At 37.2% G+C, this 24,389-nt stretch overlaps 1 protein-coding gene across 1 annotated transcript in view; it reads right to left on the reverse strand.

The window, feature by feature from the left end:
* arhgef17 (Rho guanine nucleotide exchange factor (GEF) 17) overlaps positions 1–24,389 on the reverse strand; it is a 118,496-nt gene that overhangs the window by 9,458 nt on the left and 84,649 nt on the right. The window contains exons 3-21 of the mRNA XM_088345259.1: positions 22,430–22,612; positions 17,986–18,102; positions 16,257–16,349; positions 16,004–16,180; positions 13,822–13,872; positions 12,918–13,027; positions 11,619–11,704; positions 11,431–11,549; positions 10,294–10,501; positions 9,167–9,240; positions 9,006–9,089; positions 7,748–7,851; positions 6,811–6,920; positions 4,238–4,357; positions 2,252–2,510; positions 2,089–2,175; positions 1,871–1,938; positions 1,133–1,281; positions 179–353 (exon numbers count right to left, since the gene is read on the reverse strand). Coding sequence (XP_088201385.1) covers positions 179–353; positions 1,133–1,281; positions 1,871–1,938; positions 2,089–2,175; positions 2,252–2,510; positions 4,238–4,357; positions 6,811–6,920; positions 7,748–7,851; positions 9,006–9,089; positions 9,167–9,240; positions 10,294–10,501; positions 11,431–11,549; positions 11,619–11,704; positions 12,918–13,027; positions 13,822–13,872; positions 16,004–16,180; positions 16,257–16,349; positions 17,986–18,102; positions 22,430–22,612 — 2,374 coding nt within the window. The remainder of the gene's footprint in view (positions 1–178; positions 354–1,132; positions 1,282–1,870; positions 1,939–2,088; positions 2,176–2,251; positions 2,511–4,237; positions 4,358–6,810; positions 6,921–7,747; positions 7,852–9,005; positions 9,090–9,166; positions 9,241–10,293; positions 10,502–11,430; positions 11,550–11,618; positions 11,705–12,917; positions 13,028–13,821; positions 13,873–16,003; positions 16,181–16,256; positions 16,350–17,985; positions 18,103–22,429; positions 22,613–24,389) is intronic.

Raw genomic sequence — 24,389 nt, forward strand, 5'->3', positions numbered from 1 at the left:
AACAACAGGTCAAAAAAGTAGTACAATTTCGATACCAGCAACAAAAATTCCCCCAAATTCATATATTTACACAGGTTTGCACACTTGTTTAGTGTAGTGATGGCCCTGGGAAAGAATACATGATAACAAAAGAATATGAAACAAACAAAAGAGCGCTGACATCTCCTCATGAGCGTACCTGCAAGCATCTTGTGAACAGCAGGAGCCACGTCAACTTCAATCAGGCACTCGTGCGTTTGAGCATGGTAGAGTTTAACGTGAGCGCTCCCCTGCAGGGCCAACCACACTCCCTGACCGTAAGCCACCATGCACGTCACGCACCGGCTGCTGTCGGTTCCCACCAGGAAGCAATGCTGAGACGACAACAAGAAACAATCGTTTCAATCCTCTCTGAGACTATGTTTACACATCAGTGGTCCCCAACCTTTTCAGTACCACGGACTGGTTTAATGTCTAACAATATTCTCGTGGCCCGGCCCAAATATAACATAACACAACGGGCGAAAAAACTCTACAAATGAATACTTTGTTAATTTTATTTTGGTATTGTGTTCATAATTAACATTGACAATAAATTATTTTTATTATGGCCCCACGTATTGAGCAATGTGGTATGTTGAGTAAAAATAGTGTGGTGATGAGATAAAACCTGATGCATTTTCCTATGTCATTTACATCCCTAGTGGGGTTTAGTGGTTAGGATTCGGCACTCTCACCGCTGCGATCCGGGTTCGATTTCCATTAGAGTCCCTAATGTTGTGCAAATGTGGTCAGAATTATTTTTTTATTGATCTATCATTGGGTCAAATAAGGTAATATACTACCCTAAAACTTTGTGTAGAACATGCACCCAAATTGAGTTCTTTAGTGGGTGATAAAAACAATGCATTATACACAGTATATGCAAAAAATAAGGCAAACTTTTTTCATATGAAATAGGGCTTTTTGTGTGTGTGTGTGTGTGTGTGTGTGTGTGTGTGTGTGTGTGTGTGTGTGTGTGTGTGTGTGTGTGTGTGTGTGTGTGTGTGAGTGTGTGTGTGTGTGTGTGTGGCCCGCTACCAAACAACCGAGGGTCTGTTTTTGATCTGGGGCACGGTGGTCACTGACCACCGTTTGACATGACATGGCTTACCTCTTGAATCAGCGAAGTTGAGTTAATAATTAGAATTCTGTTCTGGGATCCGCACCACAGTATTCCTCCAACCAGAACCATTTTGGTGACAGGGCTGCTGGGGGTTCCCAGGACCAGTGTCTGAGAAGACTGAGAATCCCAAAAGCTTCCTGCAGAATGGAAAGGGCCACTGATATAAGTGCAAATTGAAAAGTCTGAAAATAATGGCCATTCTCAGGCCAACACACTGCATATACAAATCTTGCCATGTTTGCAGGAAATGTTTCATTTTTATTTTTATTTTTTTGTTTTACTTTTCTTTTTTACTTTTAACCTAATAATCTGAGAAAAAAATGTTCTTGAATTGAAAATACTTATAAGGGAAACATTTTGATTTGTTTAAGGAATATTTTTAAGCAATGAAATGTTTTTAATAATAACACTTAAAATGAGAAAAATGTTGTAATGGGACAAGCATTTTATTTTCAGAATACTGTGTTCCCTTAATTTTTGCGGTTAATCTGTTCCATAATCACTTGTTTTAAATTAAGTGAAGGAAATAAAATATATTTCGACGAAAAATATTTTCACCCAATGGAGAAAATAGTATACCATACTACTTAAAATGCATGAAGTACAAAAACAGTTCCACAAGTGTATATATATAATATAAGCTATGATAAAAAAAGCAACCGCAACTATGAATACTATTAGCATTATCATTAATATCCACATGCCGTGCTCACGGTGTCAGGCTACCTGCTTCTCTCTTATAGACGATCACCTCACCATTAGCCAACGATACAAATACTTTGTTGTCCAAATATCTGCGGAAAAGAACAAACACAGATCAGATTAGTATTTCGTAAAATATGCAGCTAATTATCGAGGGGTAATGAGAATGGCAACAGAAAATTAACTATAATTTGTAAAACAGTATTTTAAATCTCTATTGCAAAGTATTTATAGATACCTACAGTATACACAAAATGGAAACCGCATGCTGCATTTTCATGCTGTTTTTGCGATTGCGGATGTTATCTGAGGACTGATACACGTGGACACTGCAGGGAAAAGAAGAAATTTAGAATATTAAGTGACAAAGTATTTGTTATTCCCAGCCAATTGTAGCCCACAAACCATCCGTCTTCAGTGCCAAGCCAGACAGAACTCTGGTAGGCTTCCGGGTCGATACTGAGCAGGTCCTCCAGACTGGCTCTGGTGAAAGATCCGCGGGACGATCGCCGCATGGCGCGGCCGTCAACCGGGTTCTCGGCGCTGCCTCGGCCTCCTGCGCCGACTGGCAGGGCTGAAAATGAGTTTGTCACTGATAACTCCTGTTCTTCCTCGCTGCTTGTGGTTTCTGCAGCCAAGTCTTTGGAGCACGGAGGCTCTTCATCTTTAAGGAGAAGGCAAATAAAAGCAGGTAAGGTTTAGATGAGCCGAACATGCAAAAGAACGTTATCCAGAAGCGATCATCCATCCATCCATTTGCTACACCGCCTATCCTCACGAGGGTGACAGGGATGCTGGAGCCCATCTCAGCCATATTCGGGCAGTCTTTGACACACGGTTGCATGGCACAATACGACATACAACCATTCATACACTCATTTATACTTAGGGGACAATTTAGACCTGCCATGCATGCCATTGGTATGTGGAAGGAAACCGGAGCACCTGGAGGAAGGCCACGCAAACACGAGGAGAACATGCAAACACTGCACAGGGAGGCCGGTAGCCGGATTTGTACACGGGACATCTGTAACTGTGGGGCCGACACTCTAACCAGTCAGCCACCGTCGATTAATCTTAAAATATTTTTTGTACTGTAGACATAAAGGATGTTTGGTCATTCACATGCGACAATTTACCAAGAAAAATAATTCAAAAGTCTTCCACTAGATTAGGGTTTAGGAGCGTTTTTGATTTAAAAAACAACAAATGCAAAATATATCTATTTCAAGACAAAATTTCACAAAACCACCAAATCCGCTTTCCAGACAAAAGCTAATATTTAGTTCACTGTGCGAAGTTTGATAAAGTTTATGAAGAAATAATAACACCAGAGCAAGTATCTCATGTAAACAAATATACCAATTTTCTCTCTCCGGCAGTTACTTAAGATCGTTGAGCTTCATTTTGATCTTTTTTTGTCGTAAATAATGGTTTCAAAATAGGTGCAGGCAGATTTATTTTCTAAAAATGTCACAAAATACTACAAAAAAGAAGGATACGGATTTATTAGGGGAGTGCGCTGTGTGTGCAGAGATCCACCTACCCCTACTACTTACCCAATCAAAATGCTCTGGGGGCTTAGCTGGCATTTTTGGGTGTTAACAGTTTTTTCTTTGGGTTTTCATCATATAATGTCCCGACTATTAACATTAGATTGTTTAATGAGCTTCCATGTAAATGATTCTTTTGAGGCGTACAGCCAAAACAGTGTCTGTTGGTGCAACACTGTAAGTGTAAACTGTAGTTGAATCTTTGCACCATATGTTTTTGACTAAACATACAGTTTACTGTGTTGCTTTGGAATTAAAAAGTCATAGAGATTACAAAGGTGCTTATTAAAACGCAGAGCCAAATGTACTTATGTAAAGAGCCAATTCTGGTTTGCAAGCTATACGTTCCCTGAACTAGATGGTGGAATCTTTAATCACCCTGAGTATCAAGGTTATATCACAGAATACCCATATTTCGAAAAAAGGATATTTCCTATCTGTCAACTTCCCTTCAATAGTGATAGTTCCCCTTATAAAGTGATAATAAGACTTGTAAACACAACTAAAATAGGGCAGTTAAATAAGGGCAGATGGTTAAAATCTTGTGCTTCAGCCTACTCCCTTTGGGCACAAGTTTATGTAATTTATCATTGTATTGTAGAGCTGTTTTGTGAAAATATTTTGTGGTTTCCTTTAGTTAATTAGTGGTTGATGTTTTTTTGTGCTGCGTCTACATAAAAAGCCACAAACAAACAAAAGGATAAAAAATGTTATTCTTGGCTTTAGTTTAAAGTTGTTCTCAACAAGTTTCCATATGTTTTGCATTATCACCAAATCTCAGCGAAAGGATTTTAGATTAGTGCACAATTATGTCACATCTTGTTTAACTTCCACTTACTGCCATAGCTGGAGGATATGGTGGAGTGACTGGCTTGACTCTGTAGTGTGGATGAAGGGCTTGGTGAATCCTCGTCGTCCGTGTCGTCACTGTCAAAGGGGACCAGCTCAGCACCCGGTCCTATAACAGAACCACAGATCAGAGAAAATGGTTGCTAGGATCATCATCATTATATCATGTTTAACTAAATTAGTGCCATGGATGTAAAAAAGACCTTTGCATGTTGTCTGTCGCTGTTGCTATACATGTAAAAAGACATATTTTTTTTTATTCCTGCAGTCAAAATTATTAAAATTGGATGATTTAGTAAAATTTTTCACTTCACAACTGATATTTAAACGTCAACAAAAAACATAGTGCCAGAAAACAGCCAAAAATTATTCACTCGGAAAGAGGGAAGTTATAACTTAAGGGGCTGTAGTAAATTCAAATTCCAAAAGGTGAGAACTACCAGGAAAAGAATGTGTGTGTCTGTGTGTGGAGTCAAATTTTGGAACAATTTACAAGACGTGATCCAACAATGTCCAAATATTCACGTGTTCAAATTTAAATACAAAAAAAACATTACTGGCAGAATACAGAGACGAAGAAAATGGGGTATAAGTGATACTAGAGATTGGAAATATTGCGTAGCAAATGGATGATTTACAACTATAGTTAACCTTGTTGTTATCGTTACTATTATTATTTCATAACTGTTATTATTGCTATTGTTGTTATTATCATTGGTGTCACAATAATAATTCCGTGACTAGTAGCATTATAACGTTAATAGATGATACGATGATTAGTATATAAAATATGTGAATATTGTTATTATCATAATTATCAATATCCGACCTATGTAATATGTATATCCGTGAGATTCTGTTACATTTAGACACAGAAGAGGAGCTATCTGTAAAATGTAATTAATAGGGAAGATGAATGGGTAGGGAAAATGAGCGTCTGCTTCTTACTACCCCTTTTCAAACATGTTAAGATTGTTTTTGTTATTGAGTCATTGTTTATGTCCTGTTTTTATTTTATAATGTTCGACATAAAGTTTTCATTCATTCATTCATTTATTCAATCAAAACGAAAATAATGTGGTAAAACCATTTTTGCAGCTCATCACAGCATCTCTTGGCTCTAGTGATGCTTTCTGTATGATAATTGAACACTAGATGATAGAAAGTGACTTTAATCTGCTTTGTTGACATTTTGTCTCCATGGCATCCCCAGTGTATCTCGATGGCTTACTAATTGGCTGAAGGAACGCGAGGTAACAGTATAGAGCTATCAAGACACAACGCCTCAGTGGTTAAATTGAATAAGACTCCTAGGTTGGTTAAATGAAATCATACTAATTTAGCAGTAAGTGTCCTTCGAAATTGAGGAGATCACAACATCAACACTCTAAGAGTCCAGATGATCATCTTCTCTAGAAAGAGGTGAAATATCACCATACCAATTAGACTGCTTGGTCATCTTTTTGTGTTTTTAAATAGGGACACCTGCAATGGTGATCATATAGGATGCCAGTTTGTTGTATTGACTACAATACCTCACCGCTGTCCGTTGTTTTGATTATTATGAACTGTTAACAGCAATTTCACCAACCGGCAATCATGTTGCTGTTCTTTAAAATCCACGCACTTTAGAGCGGATCTGCTTTTGTAACCTAGGAGACTTAATAAAAAGGACGGGGTCAGGGGTAGCGCTTTTAGAATTTTGTATCTAGAGTTTGGGTTCTCTCCCTTGTTCTCCTTGCATTTTCAAAATCCATAAATATCTTAGCTCATTATTTTAAGCGTCAAGTAAACATAAAACTTATCACTGCTAAATTTGAATAAGTAACATGGAAAAAAATAACAGCAATAGCAAGATTACTGTAGTTGTTTACAAATCATGCATTCCACGATTCGTTTATATGTTATGTCTCCTATGTGAGGTGTGGTAACATGAAGGATCTGAGAAAAGAACAATTAAAAAAAAATAAAAAGCATAGTTTCTTTGAACTCAAAAGTACTTTCCCATCAAAGTAAATTTTTGGGTACTGTTTGAGTTGGGTTATGGGAAAATTCAATGTTTGATTAATGGAGATGTAACAGAAAAAACAACTCCTAATTGATTTATATATTCAGGTCTTTTTCTATTTTTCTGTCCTGGAAATAAACATTCCCATAAAACTTACCAATATACAACTACAGTTTACCCAGTATCGGTAAGCGGTATATATCTACTTTTTCCTGATGAAAGAAGAGTTAGAGATTTCAATTTGAGTGTTCCATGCTTGTACAGCTTGATAGATGATTGGCTGTAGGCATTTAACAATCTGTGAAAACCGCCGGCATATAGCACTCCAATTTGAGACTTGGCTATCACTGAATAAGAAAAATAGTTCCGTTAATGCTATGCAATGTTGGTGGACAAACAAATAAAATTTATTTCGTACCATGTAAAAAAAAAAAGAAAAAAAAAAGAAAGAAAAATAGAACGAGCATCTAAATCTGGTGAAAGCATGCTGAAGTGCATTGGGCAAGCCTAACTAACAGTCAATAAATCAATACTAAAGATATTTTAGGAATGACCTGTTGGTTGCTCTGACATTTCCAATGAGGAATGCGCAATGGAAATATGTAACTGCTGTTGTGTGTGGTCAGATGCCGTGGAAGATGGGGGGATTTCAGCTCCAGTTTCCCTGTAAAATACAAATAAATATGAATGTATGGTATAAAAGTTAGAGGATGTTCAAATGTATATAAAGTGTGGGGCAGTGGTCCTCAAAAAAGTGTAGACACAGCAATGAAATGAATAAAATGCTGGGTGGTATTTTATATTTTTTACTTAATTTTCTGTAAATTTGTTTTCTTTCCAATAAAATCATGAAAAAAACATCTTTAAAATGAGCCCAATTGTCTGAAGTAGCATACGGGAGGGTTTTTTTTTTTCATTTCAAGAATTGTTTTCAACTAAGACCAATAAATTAAAAATTAAAATGAGCAAGTAAATCTGAATTTGGCCTCGGTAAACTTAATTATTCTCGTTAGTATGTGATTGTATTAGCAGAGCAAACCAAAAAAAACGACTCGTAAAACAAGCTGCATTGTGTACTTACTTCTTTTTTTCAAAATATTTTTATTTTTTCTTCATCAGTGGTACAGACAACTGCAGGAGATGTTAATAAGTACCCCCAAAACTTCAGTGTCAATATCTAAGAAGAGGCGACTTTGAGATACTGGCTTTCAAGGCAGATGGGCAAAGAAAAAGCCATATCTGAGACTGGCTAACAAAAGGAACGTATTAATATGGGCAAAAAAAACACACGCTACATTGGACAACTAATTTGTTAAATATAATTTTTTCCCCCCAAAAGAAAACACAACATTATCTAGACGACCCCAGACTTTTGAATACCAATGTAGTCATGTTAAATACACTGTGAATTGATGTTTTCAAAATGTTGACATGACATGAGTGTGTATCATGCGTGTGAATGTTTTTGTGTGTTTATGCATGTTCCCTGACCTCCCCTTGAGTCCAGGCACTGCAGCAATGCAGATGATCCTGGCTGAGCAGACGGCAATGCAAGCTTCCACTGTGGGCTCATCTTTAATGTTCAACAGACAAACCTAACGAAGAAACATAGCAACACTGTCAAGTTCCAAGGAGAAGTAAGATACAAGTTATGATAACTTAATGCTCAGCAAGACACAGTCAAACAAAGTATGGCCATCGGGCTACATAGCCATTAGGCTTTCTTTTACTTTGTGTCCAATACCCACGTTTCCCCAATAGATGGCGGACTTTAACTAGATTAAAAATTTAAAAGAAAAAACATGACTTCTCTTGACTTCCCTCCTCCATGGAAGGACGATCCGGCCATCCGTTGAAATAAATGTATAAATAAATACCCCCTTTTTACCCTGACCTATGGTCATGAACTGTGGAAAGAGATCTTGACTACAAGCAGTTGAGATGTGTTTCTGCCGTAGGGTTAAGGTTTTGGTTGTAACTATGGTTAGAGTTTTGTTGCACCAAGGTTTAGAGTTTTGTTTGGAGCCAGGGTTAAGGGGCCATGGTTTTAGCCCTAAACTAGGGTTTGAAGTGTTTCACAAGTAGCTCAACTGGTAAGATGCTTTCTTTACACACACAGAGTTAGGGGTTTGATCCCCATTCAAGCGAGTACAAATGGAAGGGTTACGTTTTAAATTGGAGCTAGTGCTTGGGTAAGCATTTGGATTGGAGCTACGGTTAGGGGGCTAAGGGTTTTCACCTAATCTAGGGGTTTAAAATTATGTGTTTGATCCCCCAGTAATGTCAGTACAAAATTTGAGGGTTAAGGACTTGGTTGGCGTTACTGTTAGGATTTTGTTTGGAGCTAGGGTTAGGTTCAGGGTTTTGGAGCCTGGGTTGGCAGGCCAGGCTTCTATCCCTATATGAGGAGTCTAAGTGTTTTCAGCGGTAGCTCAACTTGTAAGATATTGGCTTACATACACAGGTTAAAGAGTATGTTCCCCATATAAGCCAGTAAAAATTCTGTGGTTAAGATTTAGTTTGGAGCTTGGTTTAGGAATTAGGTTTTTGTTGGAGCTAGGTTTAAGGTTTTGGTTGGCATTAGGGTATGAGGTATGCTGAGAGGTTCAGTTGTAAAATACAAAAACAAATCAAATCAATGTTTTTTTTTTTTTTCATAACAGCCCAGATCCTTGGCCAAATGTGTGAACCCATTTTGGCCTTCAAATCAAAAAGTGTGCCCACCTCTGTGCTTAAGTCTGCGTCTTACCTGTCCAACATATCCATCGCTGTTACACACCCACACCTCACACCCACTTTCAGGACAGGTGTGACTTGGAGATGCACAAGAAAACTGGGTACAGCACAACAAGGGACAACTTGTCAGGATTTTGATGATTAATTGATTAGCTGAATGTCTGCCTTGCTCACCTGCATTCCACTTCGTGTTTTCATTATGGGAATAGCCTTAAGGAATTCTGGGTCCCACTGGTCTTTGGTCAAAGCTAAACAATTAAACAAGAAGTAAAAAAAATGTGTTGGTTTTTTGGGTTCATATAATAGTTGTAATTATTCATTTAAAGAAAATTCTGAACAGCAAAGTGCACCAAATTAAAAGCTTCAAGCTCAAATTTAAGAACAAAATGTAAATCTTTTCTTTGTATGGTACCACATTTAAGCAGTTATAAAAAGGAACTAATTAATGTCAATTTCTTACATTTTAAGCCCACCGTACACGTGGTCCCAACCGCTCCTTTGGCTACAAAACTAACTTCCACTGCTGTTCAATTCAGATGTATAAATTGAGGACTTGATTTGTTAGTGAAATTGTTGAAATATCGTGAGCACATTGTAAATATTCAATACAGTACTGTCAAACATCCCGTTTTGCTCCTGTTATGTCTTGTATAAATAATGCTGGCAAAAACATTGACTAATTTCTCCTCTAAAAGGCTGTCATGTTTCCAGCAACACCATGAATGATGGGTGTGTCACGTAAAATGTGAGCCCTCTATTTTTTAGACGGCAGCGCCAGGGCCACCGTACTGTGGAGAATAGTGCCAGATTGCAACACAAAAGTGGTTCCTGCTGTCATTCATGGTTGTCATCGTTCCTCGAGGATTTAAGGAAACCCGATCAACCTGTCAGTGACGTCTATGATACAAAACAAGAATAGTAGAATTTTTGATCGATTACTTCCAATGGTGTCCGACTCAAATGTGTAACTGAGGACTTGATTTGTGGGGGCAAAAGTTGGAATATTGTGAGTACGTTGTAAAGATTAAATAAAGAAGAACAGACAAGTACCCTCATGACAAGCCTCTCCAATTATGTGTTATATGAATAATGTTGGCACAAACATAGACTAATTAATCACAAAGGGCATCATAAATGTTTCCACTGAAGTGTTTTGAATTTAGAGCGCATGCCGTTTTCATCTGAGCCCCCACAAAGAAAAAAAAGCCGCACTGGATTTAAAACCGCAATTCTTAAAATTTAGCAAAAAAGTAGCGGCTTTTTGTCCGGAATTGACAGTAACTCTGTCGAAAACCGCTTACCGAGCTTCTTTTTTGCTTCCTCAAAAGCCTGCTCAAAGTTTGAGCGGACATCAGGCGACGAAAACTCGAATACGAGGCTGCTCTCCGCCGACGATGTGGTGAACTCCAGTTTGGTGGGCAGCAAGGTCATTCCGAAGGACAGAGACTGTTTCTCTGACAGCTCCCGATGCACAGAGGCCATTAGATCCTTCACCACTTCATCCAGGGACTGGAGGGGGGGATGGAGGCAAAAACATTTCCATGAAAACACAAAATGGGATAGTGTCTGCGTTAGGGCTGCAAAGGTAAGTCGACATTATTGAGAAAATTCTATAACATAAATAGTCGACAAATACTTCCATTGTCAACTATTGTTGTTTTTCCAACATGGGGTGAATACCCATACTTGGGTATTATGGCATTACTTTAGTGATACATGAACATTTAAAGAGGAAAGTACGTTGAACAGTTAAACGAAAACTGAGTCTGACTTGCTTCGATAATATTACAGTAACATTCGGACATATACGGTTTTGATTAAATGCATTGTACATTTTGTACATATACATTTTGCTATAAAAGAGAGCTTCAGTAATAAGCAAGAGTGTGCCTGACAAACATATTTGAAAAATCCGAAGAACAAATGTCAGTTGTTGAAACAAGGAAAATGACGAAAAACAGTTGTTAGAATTATTAGCTTTTAAATGGTTGAAAATCGTTAACTTCGTTAACTTTACAATTGACTATTGACTGTATTTCTCAGAATGCACACAATATTTGTTTTATTCACTGTTCTGATGCTGCTAAAGAGTCTTTTTGTGGTTTACAGGGGTAAAAGAATATTTCATTGATTTTAATCTACATGTATCATTAAGTTGCGTGTCCCTGAAAAAAAAGGGACAGAGGTTTATTTATGGATTTATGTCACTACTGACCGAGCAATGTGCCTAACTGGTTTTAGATTTTAATTTAATACGATTTTAACTTTTCTATGAGTATGCTCAATAAAAGTTGTATTTTTCAATTTACCAATTTTTATGGGGTTTATTATCCGTTGCCACATAATTAATTCAACTTCATTCGTAATTGGTGAGTAGTCGACTCTTAAAAAAGTCGTCAGTTGCAGCCCAAGTGTGTCCGTGTGCAGGTGCACGCTACCTGGTGTGGAAAGCTAAGAGTTTCCGACAATTTGCTGATCTGTCCCAGTGTGCTCAAATCCTCATCCAGGCGACCGATAGTTCTCTGGGCGTTTTCTTTGTTTGTTGTCTGGGTGGAACCTGATGCGGAAGGAAAACAAAGAAAAATATTGTAAGTACAATAATAAAGTTAAGTGACCGATATCTTACTTTTCACAACTTCCACATCCTCCAGAGGAAGCTTCCATAGAAACTTATACTTGCTTGAGGTATCAATCACACTAGTGGCAGAATATCTGTGTTACAAAACAGAAACATAGAAACTTTTAGTAGCTCGCCAGGTTTGCTTAAAATTGTGAATTAGAACACCAGGTAAGTAAAAGACATCATTCATTAAAATAGGGGTTGCCCTATTTCTAAAATGTAGTGCTGTGTTACATTAAATAAGTAAAAATAAAATAATTATGTTTTTATAACGTTATTCTTTTGGCAGGTAATTTTGCTAATTTGAATTATTATTGAATTATTATTCTGTAACTGTTTGTATCATTTCAAATTATTCCTCCTAATGTTTCTTTCTGCTGACCCCAAGCCTTTCAACGGTAGTATATAACCCATACCCTTTAAATAATGTATTTTTTTTTTTTTTTTTTAACAATTTTTAAGATGACATTTTTTGGTTTAAAGCTGCAAGCGCCGTGCAAAAACATGTTCTCTAATGTTTTCTATTTTTACAATTTTTCAATTTACTGGACTTTCTGCATTGTGTGATTGCCATTGGACATTTATTATAAAACACACCTTCACAATATTTGTTTTTCTTTGATATATTGTGTTTAACAGTTTTATTGTTTTGCATATTTTTACCTTTTTATTTTATTTGATTTAGTTTGTTGACTTGCAATGGAAGATAAAGCCCTACAATTTTGTATAAACTTATACTTGTATAATGACAATAAAGGCCATTCATTCAGTCATTTATTTATTCATAGACTTACGGCATCAACCACCAAAGTGCAGTATAATTGTATTTTCCAAACAAGTTCCTTTTACCATTAGGTAATTAAAAGACAGTGACTTCCTCATACAAACAATTAAATTTGAGTAGTTCTAGTATGATTTTTCACATATTTGGTGTCTTAAGTCCTCCTTACTTTCTTTAAAAGCATTATATTATTTATTACTGATCGCTTTTTTTTTACATTTTCATCTTCACTCTTTTGTTTTTTGTCATTTGTCTAGCAAAACAAGGTATTTTCAGAAAGATAGAATGTTTTTATCAGCTTTTCTTGCAGAAAAGATGATTGGCCCAACCTAATCCAGACCCAAGCTCCAGCGGCCTTCGGTAAATTGAGTTTGAGACCCCTGGTGTAATATTTTCTTTAAATACAATGAGGTGTCTGTAAATCATGGTGTTAATCTTAATGAGATTTTTTTTTTAGACCTTAGTGAAAGTTGGAGCTCTACCATACAATGCGATGGTGCGTGTTTGCGTTTTTGTACTCATACAGGCTCATGGAGCTGCGTCTCAGTGATCCAGACTTCCTTTTGAGGGTGGTGCAGATGATGAGATCACTGAAGAGAAAGAGGGAACGGTCCTTCTTCCCACCAACTGTCTTCTGCAATGATATTGAAGCTTGTGGATAATATAAACACTCAAATACAATGGTGGGCAATGCATTTTACTTCTAGGCCTTTAGTAGTGGTACATCAATAAAACTCTCCGCAAATATCTTATGGCTATAAAGCATTTACTGCAGCTACAGCTGCGACATATGGAAAAAGCATCAATAATAACCTCAAAAAATACCACTATTATTTAGGGATATAGTCACATTTAACTCACCAAAATCCTTTTTATTGGGGCACATAATTCTATCTTACTTTCTTTCCTCAAGAAGATTACAATTACTCTGTCGTGCGGATTAACCAATCATTTCCGTTCCATCAAGAAAATGTTTTCTATCGCCATTGAAGCTAATGCTCCCTGTAATGTCACTGTCCAGCCTGTCCTGTTATATTTCTGGCACAGGTTTGTATTCAATTAAGGGTTGGAAATGTCTGTTTGACAAAAACAGTGGACACAGGTTTTTGTTTTTTAAATCACATTTTTGTTATGATACTTGGCTGAAATGTGATTGGCTAAAAGCTTGATTATGAAAGCACACATCTGGAAGCAGTGTAACCAGGAGAGAAGCAATTGAAAGAAAGCTGACAGATAAATTTGAATTATTTAATAGGTATTAATGGACAAAATGTTATAACTTTACATTATTGAGATATTTTTAGGCCAACAGAGAAGCCCTTGCAGGCCCTGATGGCCCACCACTGATTAAATATGATAAAATGAGACCATTTTCAAATTTATCAAGCATTAGTTGTATCAAATATTTCGATCAAAGACAATTCTTACCGCTTCCATCACCATCTCCTGACGGATGAACTTCCTTTGAGGATTTAAAATCTGAAATATGGAAATAGGAAGACATGAACAGACTCAATGATAAACCCAATTAGGAGTTGTGGGAGGTGGGAAAAAAGAAACCAAATTATTTATTGACAGTATCAAAGACATTTTTCCTCCCAGATTTGAATTAAAGGGACAATTTATAATATTTAGCACCTCCGAGTGGCAGAAAACTTTCCTCATTAAGAAAAATACATACAAAAAGAGAAAAATACATGAACTATCATATCAACATGCATTTTCATCGGCTGCTGAGATGATTTTGAGACATTATTCTATTTTACACCAGGAGTTGTTGCATATTTTTTTCACTGTATATGTTTGCTTGAAACGATTTTTTTAGGGGATGGTTAAGAGATGTTTGTACTTTATTGTTTGTAAACAATTTAAACAATGATAGAAATATGTTGTTGTTTAATTTTTATTCAAAGTCTATTTAGCCCACTTAACCTAAAATAGAAACTTTCAGCTACTGATGGTGTCTGAATTATAGAGGCTGCTATTACTGAGAAAGCTTTTGCATCAATCTTAAACAAGTTTTAACAATGGAAAATTGAAAATGAATGCACCACAAAATTCATTATTTAAGGTAGAAGACATATTTTGCTTTAGAGGTTAGCTATTAGCTTTAGTATCTTAGCTTTCAACTAGCACAACATTAGCAAGTAGCTTTGCTCAAACAGTGTTTCTGTCACTAGCTGTATTAGCATTAGCAACTAGCACTAACAGCCAGCTTTGACATCTGGCATTGCTCAAATAAAACATTGGAACATTTGAAATGAAATAAAAATCCCTTTTTCTTATTCTCGCCTGCTTGAACTGAGCACATATTAGCTTTAGGGTTAGCTGTTAGCTTTAGTGTTGTCTTGTATTGCTAGCAGTGTTGGGAATAAATAATAATGAATGAATAATGCTGCTATGTAATGGCGTTGTTTTTTCAGTAACGGGGTAATCTTACTTATTATTTTTCCCGCCGTTACAACCCCATTACTGTTTCTGTGGTCAGAAGTGGTGCTTATCTTTGGCTGTAGAACGCCAAATGCGGCGTTCCCCCACAAGCTTGACTTCGTTTATAGTGGCGCGGTTTTCCACTCTCCTCCTAGTTGTTTATGTCACATCTTTTCGGATCCTGTCACCATTCGAAATAGCGACTAACATGTAGTCAGATATCGATTACGAATATGGTGTTTATTTACTAACGCGACGAAAGAAAAGGCGAATAAGGGCTGAATGTTGTGACAACTGACTCGTGTTATTCGCAAATGAAACATCTCTATAAGCCTACTCTCCACCAAAAGACAGCTGTTTCCCTCTGAAACAACTTTTTTCTCTGATGATTGGTATGCATTTTTGGAGATTGTGTACTGATGACTTTCAAATTTTTGAGCATAAAAAAGGTTTCAAACTGTTTTGAATGTTACCGTTTTTTTAGATTCATAAATAGTTTAACTGTATTTCCTGTGTTTTTCAGTGCTAATGGGTTTATATTTTAAAATGTAAAGTTGATGGTTTTTTTTATCTCCTCTTTTACCTTTTGTTTTTGTACTTTTTCTTTTTGCTCCATTTGTTTCCATCTAATTTATCAAACTCACCGTATATTGTTTGATTCTAAATGTTATTTTAATAAAATTGTTTTCGAGCGTAGGTTTTATCTGTTGCTGGTGGGTTGCAATAAATATTACAAGGTTATATAACACAAGCACCTGTCTGTTCTTCTTTATTCAACAAACTCAAATACTACAACTTATTTTTATAGTAACTTAAATAGTTACCTTCCATGGTAACTAGTTACTTTTACAATAGAGTAATTCAGTTATTTACTCAGTTACTTTTTGGAAGAGGTAGTGAGTAACTGTGACTAATTACCTTTTTTAAAGTAACGTGCCCAATACTGATTAATTGAGTTTTGTTAGCTGAGACTAGTGCAATAGCAAGAGCTTATCCAATACTCTGTCAGTCAATAGGGAACACCCTGGACTGGTTACCAGTCAGTCGCAGGCCAACCACACGCACTCATACACTGGGACATTTAACATAAAAATATCTATAATTGGTGAAACTAGTTTTCCCTTGAAGTGCTGACCTACAAACATTAGGATTTCATTTCAAAAAGGAAAATATATCTCACCTGTTCGACTCCCTCGATATGTGCCTCAATCTCCTGAATGACCCTGGCCTCCCTCTCTGCCTCCTCAGCAGAGCGTCGTCCTTTATTAATCTTCTCCGCCAGCCGCTTGATGTCCCTGCGGGCGTCTAACAGGAAGGAGTGGTCTGGGTGGTCATTTGGGGTATGTTTCAGAAGGTCCTACAAACATTATCCGGATTTTTTTAGAAACGTTGTGGTCTTTTGCAACACAAATTTGCTTGAGAAAGAAATTGACCTGGACCAAAAGCTCATAGCGGGGAATCCTCTGAACTGGCTTGATCATCAGATCCCCCAGGGCTTGCTTCTCTTTGTTTTCACGCATGTTTTGCTTTAGAAAATAAAACAAAAAGGACATTAATCAACCTGAAGACTGGCATGTGTTCACATTTTTGTGCAACTCATTAGTCCCTCCAATTTTAACTTTAATTGTTTTCAGGGCGCGTTATTCATTTGAAAACTACTGCTGCAGAAGTTTTTAATATTGAACACCTGCAAAGGAGAATGCATATTAATATCTTTGCTTAATACATTTACTGCACGCTGTTGTTCGTTGTACCGACTTTTATGAACTATATACACATCATTGTCACTATCAGCTAATCATGTTGCTGTTCTTTGATTGCCAAACACTTTAGAGCAGTGTTTCTCAACTGGTGGGTCATGACCCAAAAGGGGGTTGCGAATTACTTTTAGTGGATTGCAGGCCTTTGCCTTGGAAAACGAATCCTAAGGAGAAGATAAAACGGAGGGCCCTGCTGAATCTCTTCTACCAGTTCAGTCAATTGGCACATTTGAGAGGGACTGCATTTTATTTCATTGTGATTTTGTGGTTTTATTTCCTTTCTATGCTCAAGAAAATGGATCCCTAGAAAATGAGCGATAAGGGGAACGAAAAGTTGAAATCAGTGAAAACAATGATCAAGTCTAAGAGGGAAACATTTGTGAATACGTGCAATAGTGTCTGCCACTGAAGGGCTGCTGCCAAGTCCTGTAAATAGTTAAAAAATGTTATATTTTTAGCTTTTTACCAGTAAACTAATCTTCATTAACTACATAATTAGAGGATTATCATATTTAGGTACATGCTTTACTCATATTTTGGATTTCTTTTAGTATGTGACTATTTTAGAGGGGTCCATGGGGGCACTTATATGTGATGTAGGCCTATATGTGAGTATACAAGGTACTTGAAGTCATTTTGGTCTTTATTGAAAAAGGTGAATAATTTATACTATCTATGCTTTAAACTGCACAATTCTTTCATTGGTTAAAATTGAGAAGAGGAATTTTCTTCTTGCTTGGGTCGCATATTGTCATTTGGGTGCAATGGTGGGTCCTCAAGTCAAATCAGTTGAGAATAACTGCTTCAGAGAGTGGATCTGCTTTTGTAATCCAGTTGATTTAATAAAAAGAAAGGACTAAGTGGAGGGCCTTTCGAAAAGATTGGAATCTCTTATCTGAGAGCTGGCTTCCCTTTCTGTTCTCATTGAAAGTACATAATGCATTGATGAATTTTTTCCTTATTTTGAGTCCCTACTAAACTTAAAGCTCATCAGTATGTTTAGAAAATTGAGATTCTTTAACAGAGGTCTCCTAAGGACCTGTTCTGATAACAGCTCACCAGTGCTGGATTATTATGATTTTTTGTAGAATTAGTTTTTATTGGATGGCTGAGTCTATTATATCTAATTTCCAGTAATTACTGTAATCCGTTAATAATACAGTAACAACATAGTAAAAAAATGACAAGTCATTTTAGAAAAAACATTTCAAAGTGGGTGCCCTTTGCGCTAATTAGTAACAAAAAGTATCTCTCAGCATTGAAAAGGGTCATAGACTCCGGTTATTAAGTAAGCATCCACTTTGTGTATATCATTAACAAATCCTTTCTTTATCTGATTACCGTCATTGAAAACACATTTAAATGATACTCAGCATCCTCACTGGTTTCATTTTGCACTCACCTCCAGAAACTTGTGAAAAGCGGGTTTGGCCTCCTTTGCAATCCTCACAGCATCTTTGGCGTTCAGAAAATTGTCAATGTAGGCTGAATACATATTAGCCAAACTTTCATTGGAGAACTGGATAAAAGAGAAGAATATACCAAAGACTAGTTTGCAAACACATTTACATGCCCCCAAATGTTTATATTTATTTTATTGTTGTGTGTTCTCCAACCCTAGAACCCCCTGAAAAAAGTACATACATACACACAGTGTTTGCATTTAGCATATATGATGAAAATTAAGCTGTGAGTTACCAGTCACCATATTGTTTTATGTTTTAATCAGTTGAAGAGGCTTCGAGCGTTTAAAGGGAAAATGCCTAGGCGTTGTATTGTAGGTGGATGCAGTAATGGTACGTCTCATGGTGTTAAGTCTTTTTTGGTGGCCGAAAGACAAAAAAAAATTGGACAAAATTTGTGAAGAACACGCAGGTTCGGAAAGGCCCTTCGAAGTGGTCGTGCTCGGTGCATTGTTTCGAGGAAATCTGCAGTGTTCATTTAAGAATAAACAAGTCAAGTCAAGTCAAGTCAAATTTATTTATATAGCCCTTAATCACAAAAATGTCTCAAAGGACTGCACAGGATTACAGTTACAAAATTACACAATTACCTGATCTTAAACCAGCATGCGGGCAAGGAAATTCTCAAAAACCTCAGTGTGAGGAGAAGAGAGAAACCTTGAGAAAGGACCTCACATGTGGTAATCCCCCTTCCAGGATTGACCAAGTGAAGTTCGCGATGCAACAAGCCATCTAGATAAGGTTTTTGTGATATTTACAGTGCAACATCTATAGCAGGGGTCACCAACGTGGTGGCTCGCGAGCGACAGGTAGCCCCCCTAAGAACACCTGGGTAGCCCGCGGACCAGTTATAATAACTCACTAGTGATGGTTCATTGTGATTTTGTAGGAAATTTGATTTCCAACAGGTATGAGAAATCATTGATGGAATGAGTGTTTTTAATTATGTGATCACTTTTAAAATTTGATTCAAAGTTCACCTTGTCCCATTTGTGTATGTAAATCATCCAGTGCCCTCATAAAAGGAATACTTTAACAATACACCTAATCATAAAAACTATGTAATAACATGTTTTGAAACAGTGCGTATATAATTGGTAGTTCTTGTCAATTATCAGTAACAAAAATGTAGCTTTCAGCTTCGAAAGGTTGGTGACCCCTGATCTATAGTTTACCAAAGTAAATGCAGTATAGTGTAGAGTTCAGTGTTTGTAGCATATTTATCACTCAGAAAGGTTCCAGATCATCAAACCCATGTCAGTATCACAAAGAGACAACGCAAGGAAATACAAAATACAGTTTTGACATGTTGATTCCATTTATTTAGGCAAGAAAAAAAAGGGCATATATGAAAAAGTAATTTTGCAGAGAAGAGATTACCAAAATTCCTCCACAGCGTTGTGAAAGGCTCATTACCAGGTATCGTAAACATTTTATTTCTGTTATCGCTGCCAAAAGAGGCCCAACTTGCTATTAGGTTTAGCGGGAAATTACTTTTTCGCATAGGGTCAGGAAGGTTTTAATTTTTTTTGTGCCATAATACAAAACTCAATTCCAATGAAGTTGGGAAAGTGTGTTAATTGCAAATAAAAATTGATCCAAGTAAATTGCAAATTCTTTTCAACCCATATTTAAATGAATGCACAGCAAAGACAACATATTTATTGTCTTCACTCATAAACTTTATTGTTTTGGGAGAAAATCATCAACTCTGTAATTTGATGACAGCAACACGTGCCAAAATAGTTGGGACAGGTGTCAATAACTACTCAGAAAGTGGATGAATGGAAATCAACCAACTATTTGCAGGTGAACAGATGAATTAGCAACAGGTGAGAGTTGTTACTGGGTATAAAAAAGGGAGACCCGAACAAGCTAAGTCATTCACATGCAAGGATGGGGCGAGGTTCACCTCTTTGTGAACAACTGCGTGAGCAAATTGTTGAACAGTTTAAAAACAACATTCCTCAAAGTACAATTGCAAGGAATTTAGGGATATCATCATCTACAGTCCATAATATTGTGAAAAGGTTCAGGGAATCTGGAGAAATCACTGTGCGTAAACGGCATGGCCGTAAACCATTATTGAATGCCCGTGACCTCCGAGCCCTCAAGCGGTACTGCATTAAGAACCGACATCAATGTGTAAAGGACATCACCACATGGGCTCAGGAACACTTTGGAAAACCACTGTCAGTCAATACAGTTCGACGCTATATCCGTAAGTGTGGGTTAAAACTTTATGTTGCAAAGCGTAAGCCATTCATCAACAACATCCAGAAACGCCGCAGGGTTCTCTGGGCCCGAGCCCATCTAAAATGGACTGATACAAAGTGGAAAAGTGTTCTGTGGTCTGATGAGTCAGTTTTCCAAATTGTGTTTGGAAATTGTGGACGTCGTGTCCTCCGGTCCAAAGAAGAACAGAACCACCCAGACTGTTATGCACGCAAAGTGCAAAAGCCAGCATCTGTGATGGTATGGGGGTGCATGAGTGGCCAAGGAATGGGTAACCTGCACATCTGTGAAGGCACCATTAATGCAGAAAAGTACATTCAGGTTTTGGAACAAAGTATGTTGCCATCCAAACAGAATCTTTACCATGGGCGCCCTTGCTTCTTCCAGCAGGATAATGCCAAGCCACACACTGCACGTCTCACGACAGCGTGGCTTCGTAGTAAGAGGGTGCGGGTGCTTGACTGGCCTGCCTGCAGTCCTGACCTGTCTCCCATTGAAAATGTGTGGCGCATTATAAAGCGCAGAATAAGACAAAGGAGACCCCGGACTGTTGAACAGCTGAAGCTGTACATAAAGCAAGAATGGGAAAGGATTCCACTATCAACGATTCAACAACTAGTCTCCTCACTTCCTAAACGTTTATTGAGTGTTATTAAAAGGAAAGGTGATGTAACACAATGGTGAAGAAGCCCCTTTCCCAACTACTTTGGCACTTGTTGCAATTATAAAATTCTAAGTTTATCATTATTTGCTTATGGAAATAAAGTTTATGAGTTTGAACATGGATAATCTTGTCTTTGTGGTGTATTCATTTAAATATGGGTTAGAAAAGGTTTGCAAGTCATTCTATTCTAATTTTACTGACATTTTAAACTTTTTCCCAACTTCAATGGAATTGACTTTTGTAAATAGAACCAACCTTTTCACAACTCTATTTTGTATTTTCTTGGGTTGTCTCTGTGTATCGATGAAATTGATTTGACAATCTAAAACATTTGTGAGAAATGAATACTCAAAAAACACATAAATCAGAAAGGGAAACAAAAACTTTTTCACGACACTGTGTTAACTCCTTTAGTGTTTGGTATGGCTCATTCCCAATAGTGTGTTCCCGACTGACAAGCGAAATCATTTCATAACAAAAAATTGCAAATCTACCTCAATAGAAAAAGGATAGAAACTGGGAACTAAATCGAATATCCTCCCAATATGCGTCGCAAACTTCACTTGCCTCAACCACTGCTTCGAATTGATATCTAATTCTTCAGCACTGTAACTGCTATTATTTTATCTAGACATATCTGTCAGGGACATTCTTTCATCATTATCAATCATAAAATCAGGGTCAGAAAAACTGTGTTTACTACAATCACCGTCTGTTTAGGAGAAGGCCTCACATCTTGTTACTGTGATTCGCCATTTTGAAAGTGTTGTGTTCCTTCAATGACCTAAGCAAACATGCCAGGTGGGTCAACTTTGAGACAAAATTTTTCTCCCTGTGCGTGGAATATTTTGCAACATATTTGCATAATTGGGGGAAGAGACACTACACGTTCTGTGCCTGCTTGAAAAAAAAGCCCTATTTGGGAGCACCTTTAAGGCACTTTAAACTAAGCTACAGTAAAACACTGTATAGTGGTAAGGTATCGACCAAATACAGTGGGACCTCGCTACTTCGCGGTTCACCGTTAGCGGGTTCAGAGCTTCGCAGGTCATAATAATAATAATAATAAAATAAAATAATTTAAAAAAAAAACATTTTTATTTTTAAAGCATTTTTGAAGGGGCGGTGCTACTTCGCAGATTTTCACTTTTCACAGGCGGTTTTGGTCCCCATTAACCGGGTCTAAAGAATAATAATAACAATATATATATATATATATATATATATATATATATATATTTTTTTTTTTTTTTTTTTTTTAAGCATTAGTGAAGGGGCTTCACTACTTTGCGGATTTTCACTTTTCGCGGGTGGTTTTGGTCCCCATTAACTGCGATAACCGAGGGATTACTGTACAAGGATCCATTCACACTCAATTAACTTTACTGCCTCAAAGAAAAGAGATATTTGACAAACACAATATGCTCAAGAATTATATCTACGTGAAATTTTATGTTGTGTTTCTTAGAATTAACCATACTCACAGATTCGATGAGAAGCTGGCCCACAGTCTGCCTCTCGTGCCATTGGTTGACGCAGCCGTCGACTTGTTCCAGGAAGTGCTCATGGTGCTCCAGGATCTCTGGGATTTGGTAAAACATCTCATCCACCAGCAGCGGGTCAACAATAGAACCTCCGTCCGGCTGCTTGAGAGGACGCATGTAACCCTGTATGGAAGTAATATTTTTATCCTGCTTGATCATAAAAAAAGAGTGTAAGATAGTTTCGTTTTGACGATTAGATATCTGCCCATGCAAGTTTAAAAGTCATTGATGTCTTCTCTCTATATTTCAACTTCCACCTTATTGTCAAATATGCTATTTACAAAGCATACATCATAGATGAAATATCTTTCTCTTTCCCACATGCAAACAAGCAATAAATAAGGTACAATACAAATAACAAATAGCAGCAAGATCAAAAAAAGAAAAAGAATCCATGTAAAACATATCAAAATACATACATAGAAAAACAGTGTGCAAAGTAATTTAATTTCAAACAGTCTTGCATTTTATTTGCAGAAGGTAGAGAGGTGGGAATGGGTGGGGCAGGGAGAGAGTTCAGAGTCCTGACGGACTGATGGAAGAAGCTGTCCTTGAACCAGCAGGTTCTGGCTTTGAGACTATGCTAATGGCAACAAGTTGAAGTTTTTGAGTGACACAGCGACCGACACAGCGACCTACGGACCAACTAACGGCTTTACAGACCGTCGGAACCAACGGACCAACCGACAGACCGACCAAAAGACAGACAGAAACTGCAGGTCTCACAGGGTTTGGATTGAAAGTTCGCATAGCGCATTTCATCTATATTTAATCAAACAAGTCCAACCGTTGTCATGGAACACAAAGGGGTCATATTAGCGACCTACATTCAAGAGTGTGTTATGTAACACTTGCTCAGATATTGACACATTTGAAGTTAAATTAGAATAAATGAAAGGATCCAGAAATTTTAGAGAAAGACAGCTTATTAAATGGTGTCCATTAATTTGGACAACTGAAAGTAGCAACACATGGTAAGCAGTTGTCAAATTTGTCTATTCAAAATCAGATCAATTATTGCTTTTTTTCAGGTTATTTTGTTTGGATGACACATTAGCAATTGTCAAAAGCCAATAGTAAGCAAATACAATAACACACCTGATGCAAATGATTAGTCCAAGACAAGGGCATAGGTTTGGTCTTGGCATTGGCGAGGGACCAAAAAGTAATGTTTTATTTATAAATATCTTTATTTTACATTGAAACCAAATAACAAACCCAATTTTAAGTGTCTACTTTACTTCAAAGTATTTTTTGTCTCCATGATGTAGACGTTACTGGAAAACAAAAATGTGGCTTGAAAAGAGCAAATAAAAGCACTGTACTTTGGACAACATACTCAACATACTCGCCCTCATATGTGTACGACATAGACCACGACAGTATTATCGCACAGACACAAAAGGGCAGAAAAGGGACGTAGCCAATCAGAGTGCAGAACACAATGCACTGGGAAAATCCGCAAAGTATCATTACCATAAAAGTAAACCGCGATACAGATAGGGATTACTGTACACTGACCCAAGGAAGCATATTTCTTTGCTTCTGCAATCTTCAGAGCTTGCAAGTAAAGACTTAAACAAGACACTCCATGTCCACTTTGTCTCTCGGCTTCAAACCACTCAAAGATATTCTCCATTTCTAGGTACTATCCATGTTTTGAGCTGCTGTTCAATTTCCAGTGATGTATCCTTTTTTGATCGTCTGATATTGATTTCATCTACACCAAACATTCTTGCTGCTTTCACGTTGCTTGTTTCTTCAGCAGCCTTTATCATGTTTAGCCTGTCCGCAGTATAGGACAAACATTTTCCTATTTTTGCCCAGGCACGGTGTTTTGCAAAAATAATTTTACTAATTAAATGATCAAAATTCAGCAGACTTTTACCGGAAATTCCTT

The sequence above is a fragment of the Urocampus carinirostris genome, chromosome 10 (assembly GCF_059441175.1).
Source record: "Urocampus carinirostris isolate Australia breed hairy pipefish chromosome 10, RoL_Ucar_1.0, whole genome shotgun sequence".
In the NCBI taxonomy this organism is placed as follows: domain Eukaryota; kingdom Metazoa; phylum Chordata; class Actinopteri; order Syngnathiformes; family Syngnathidae; genus Urocampus; species Urocampus carinirostris.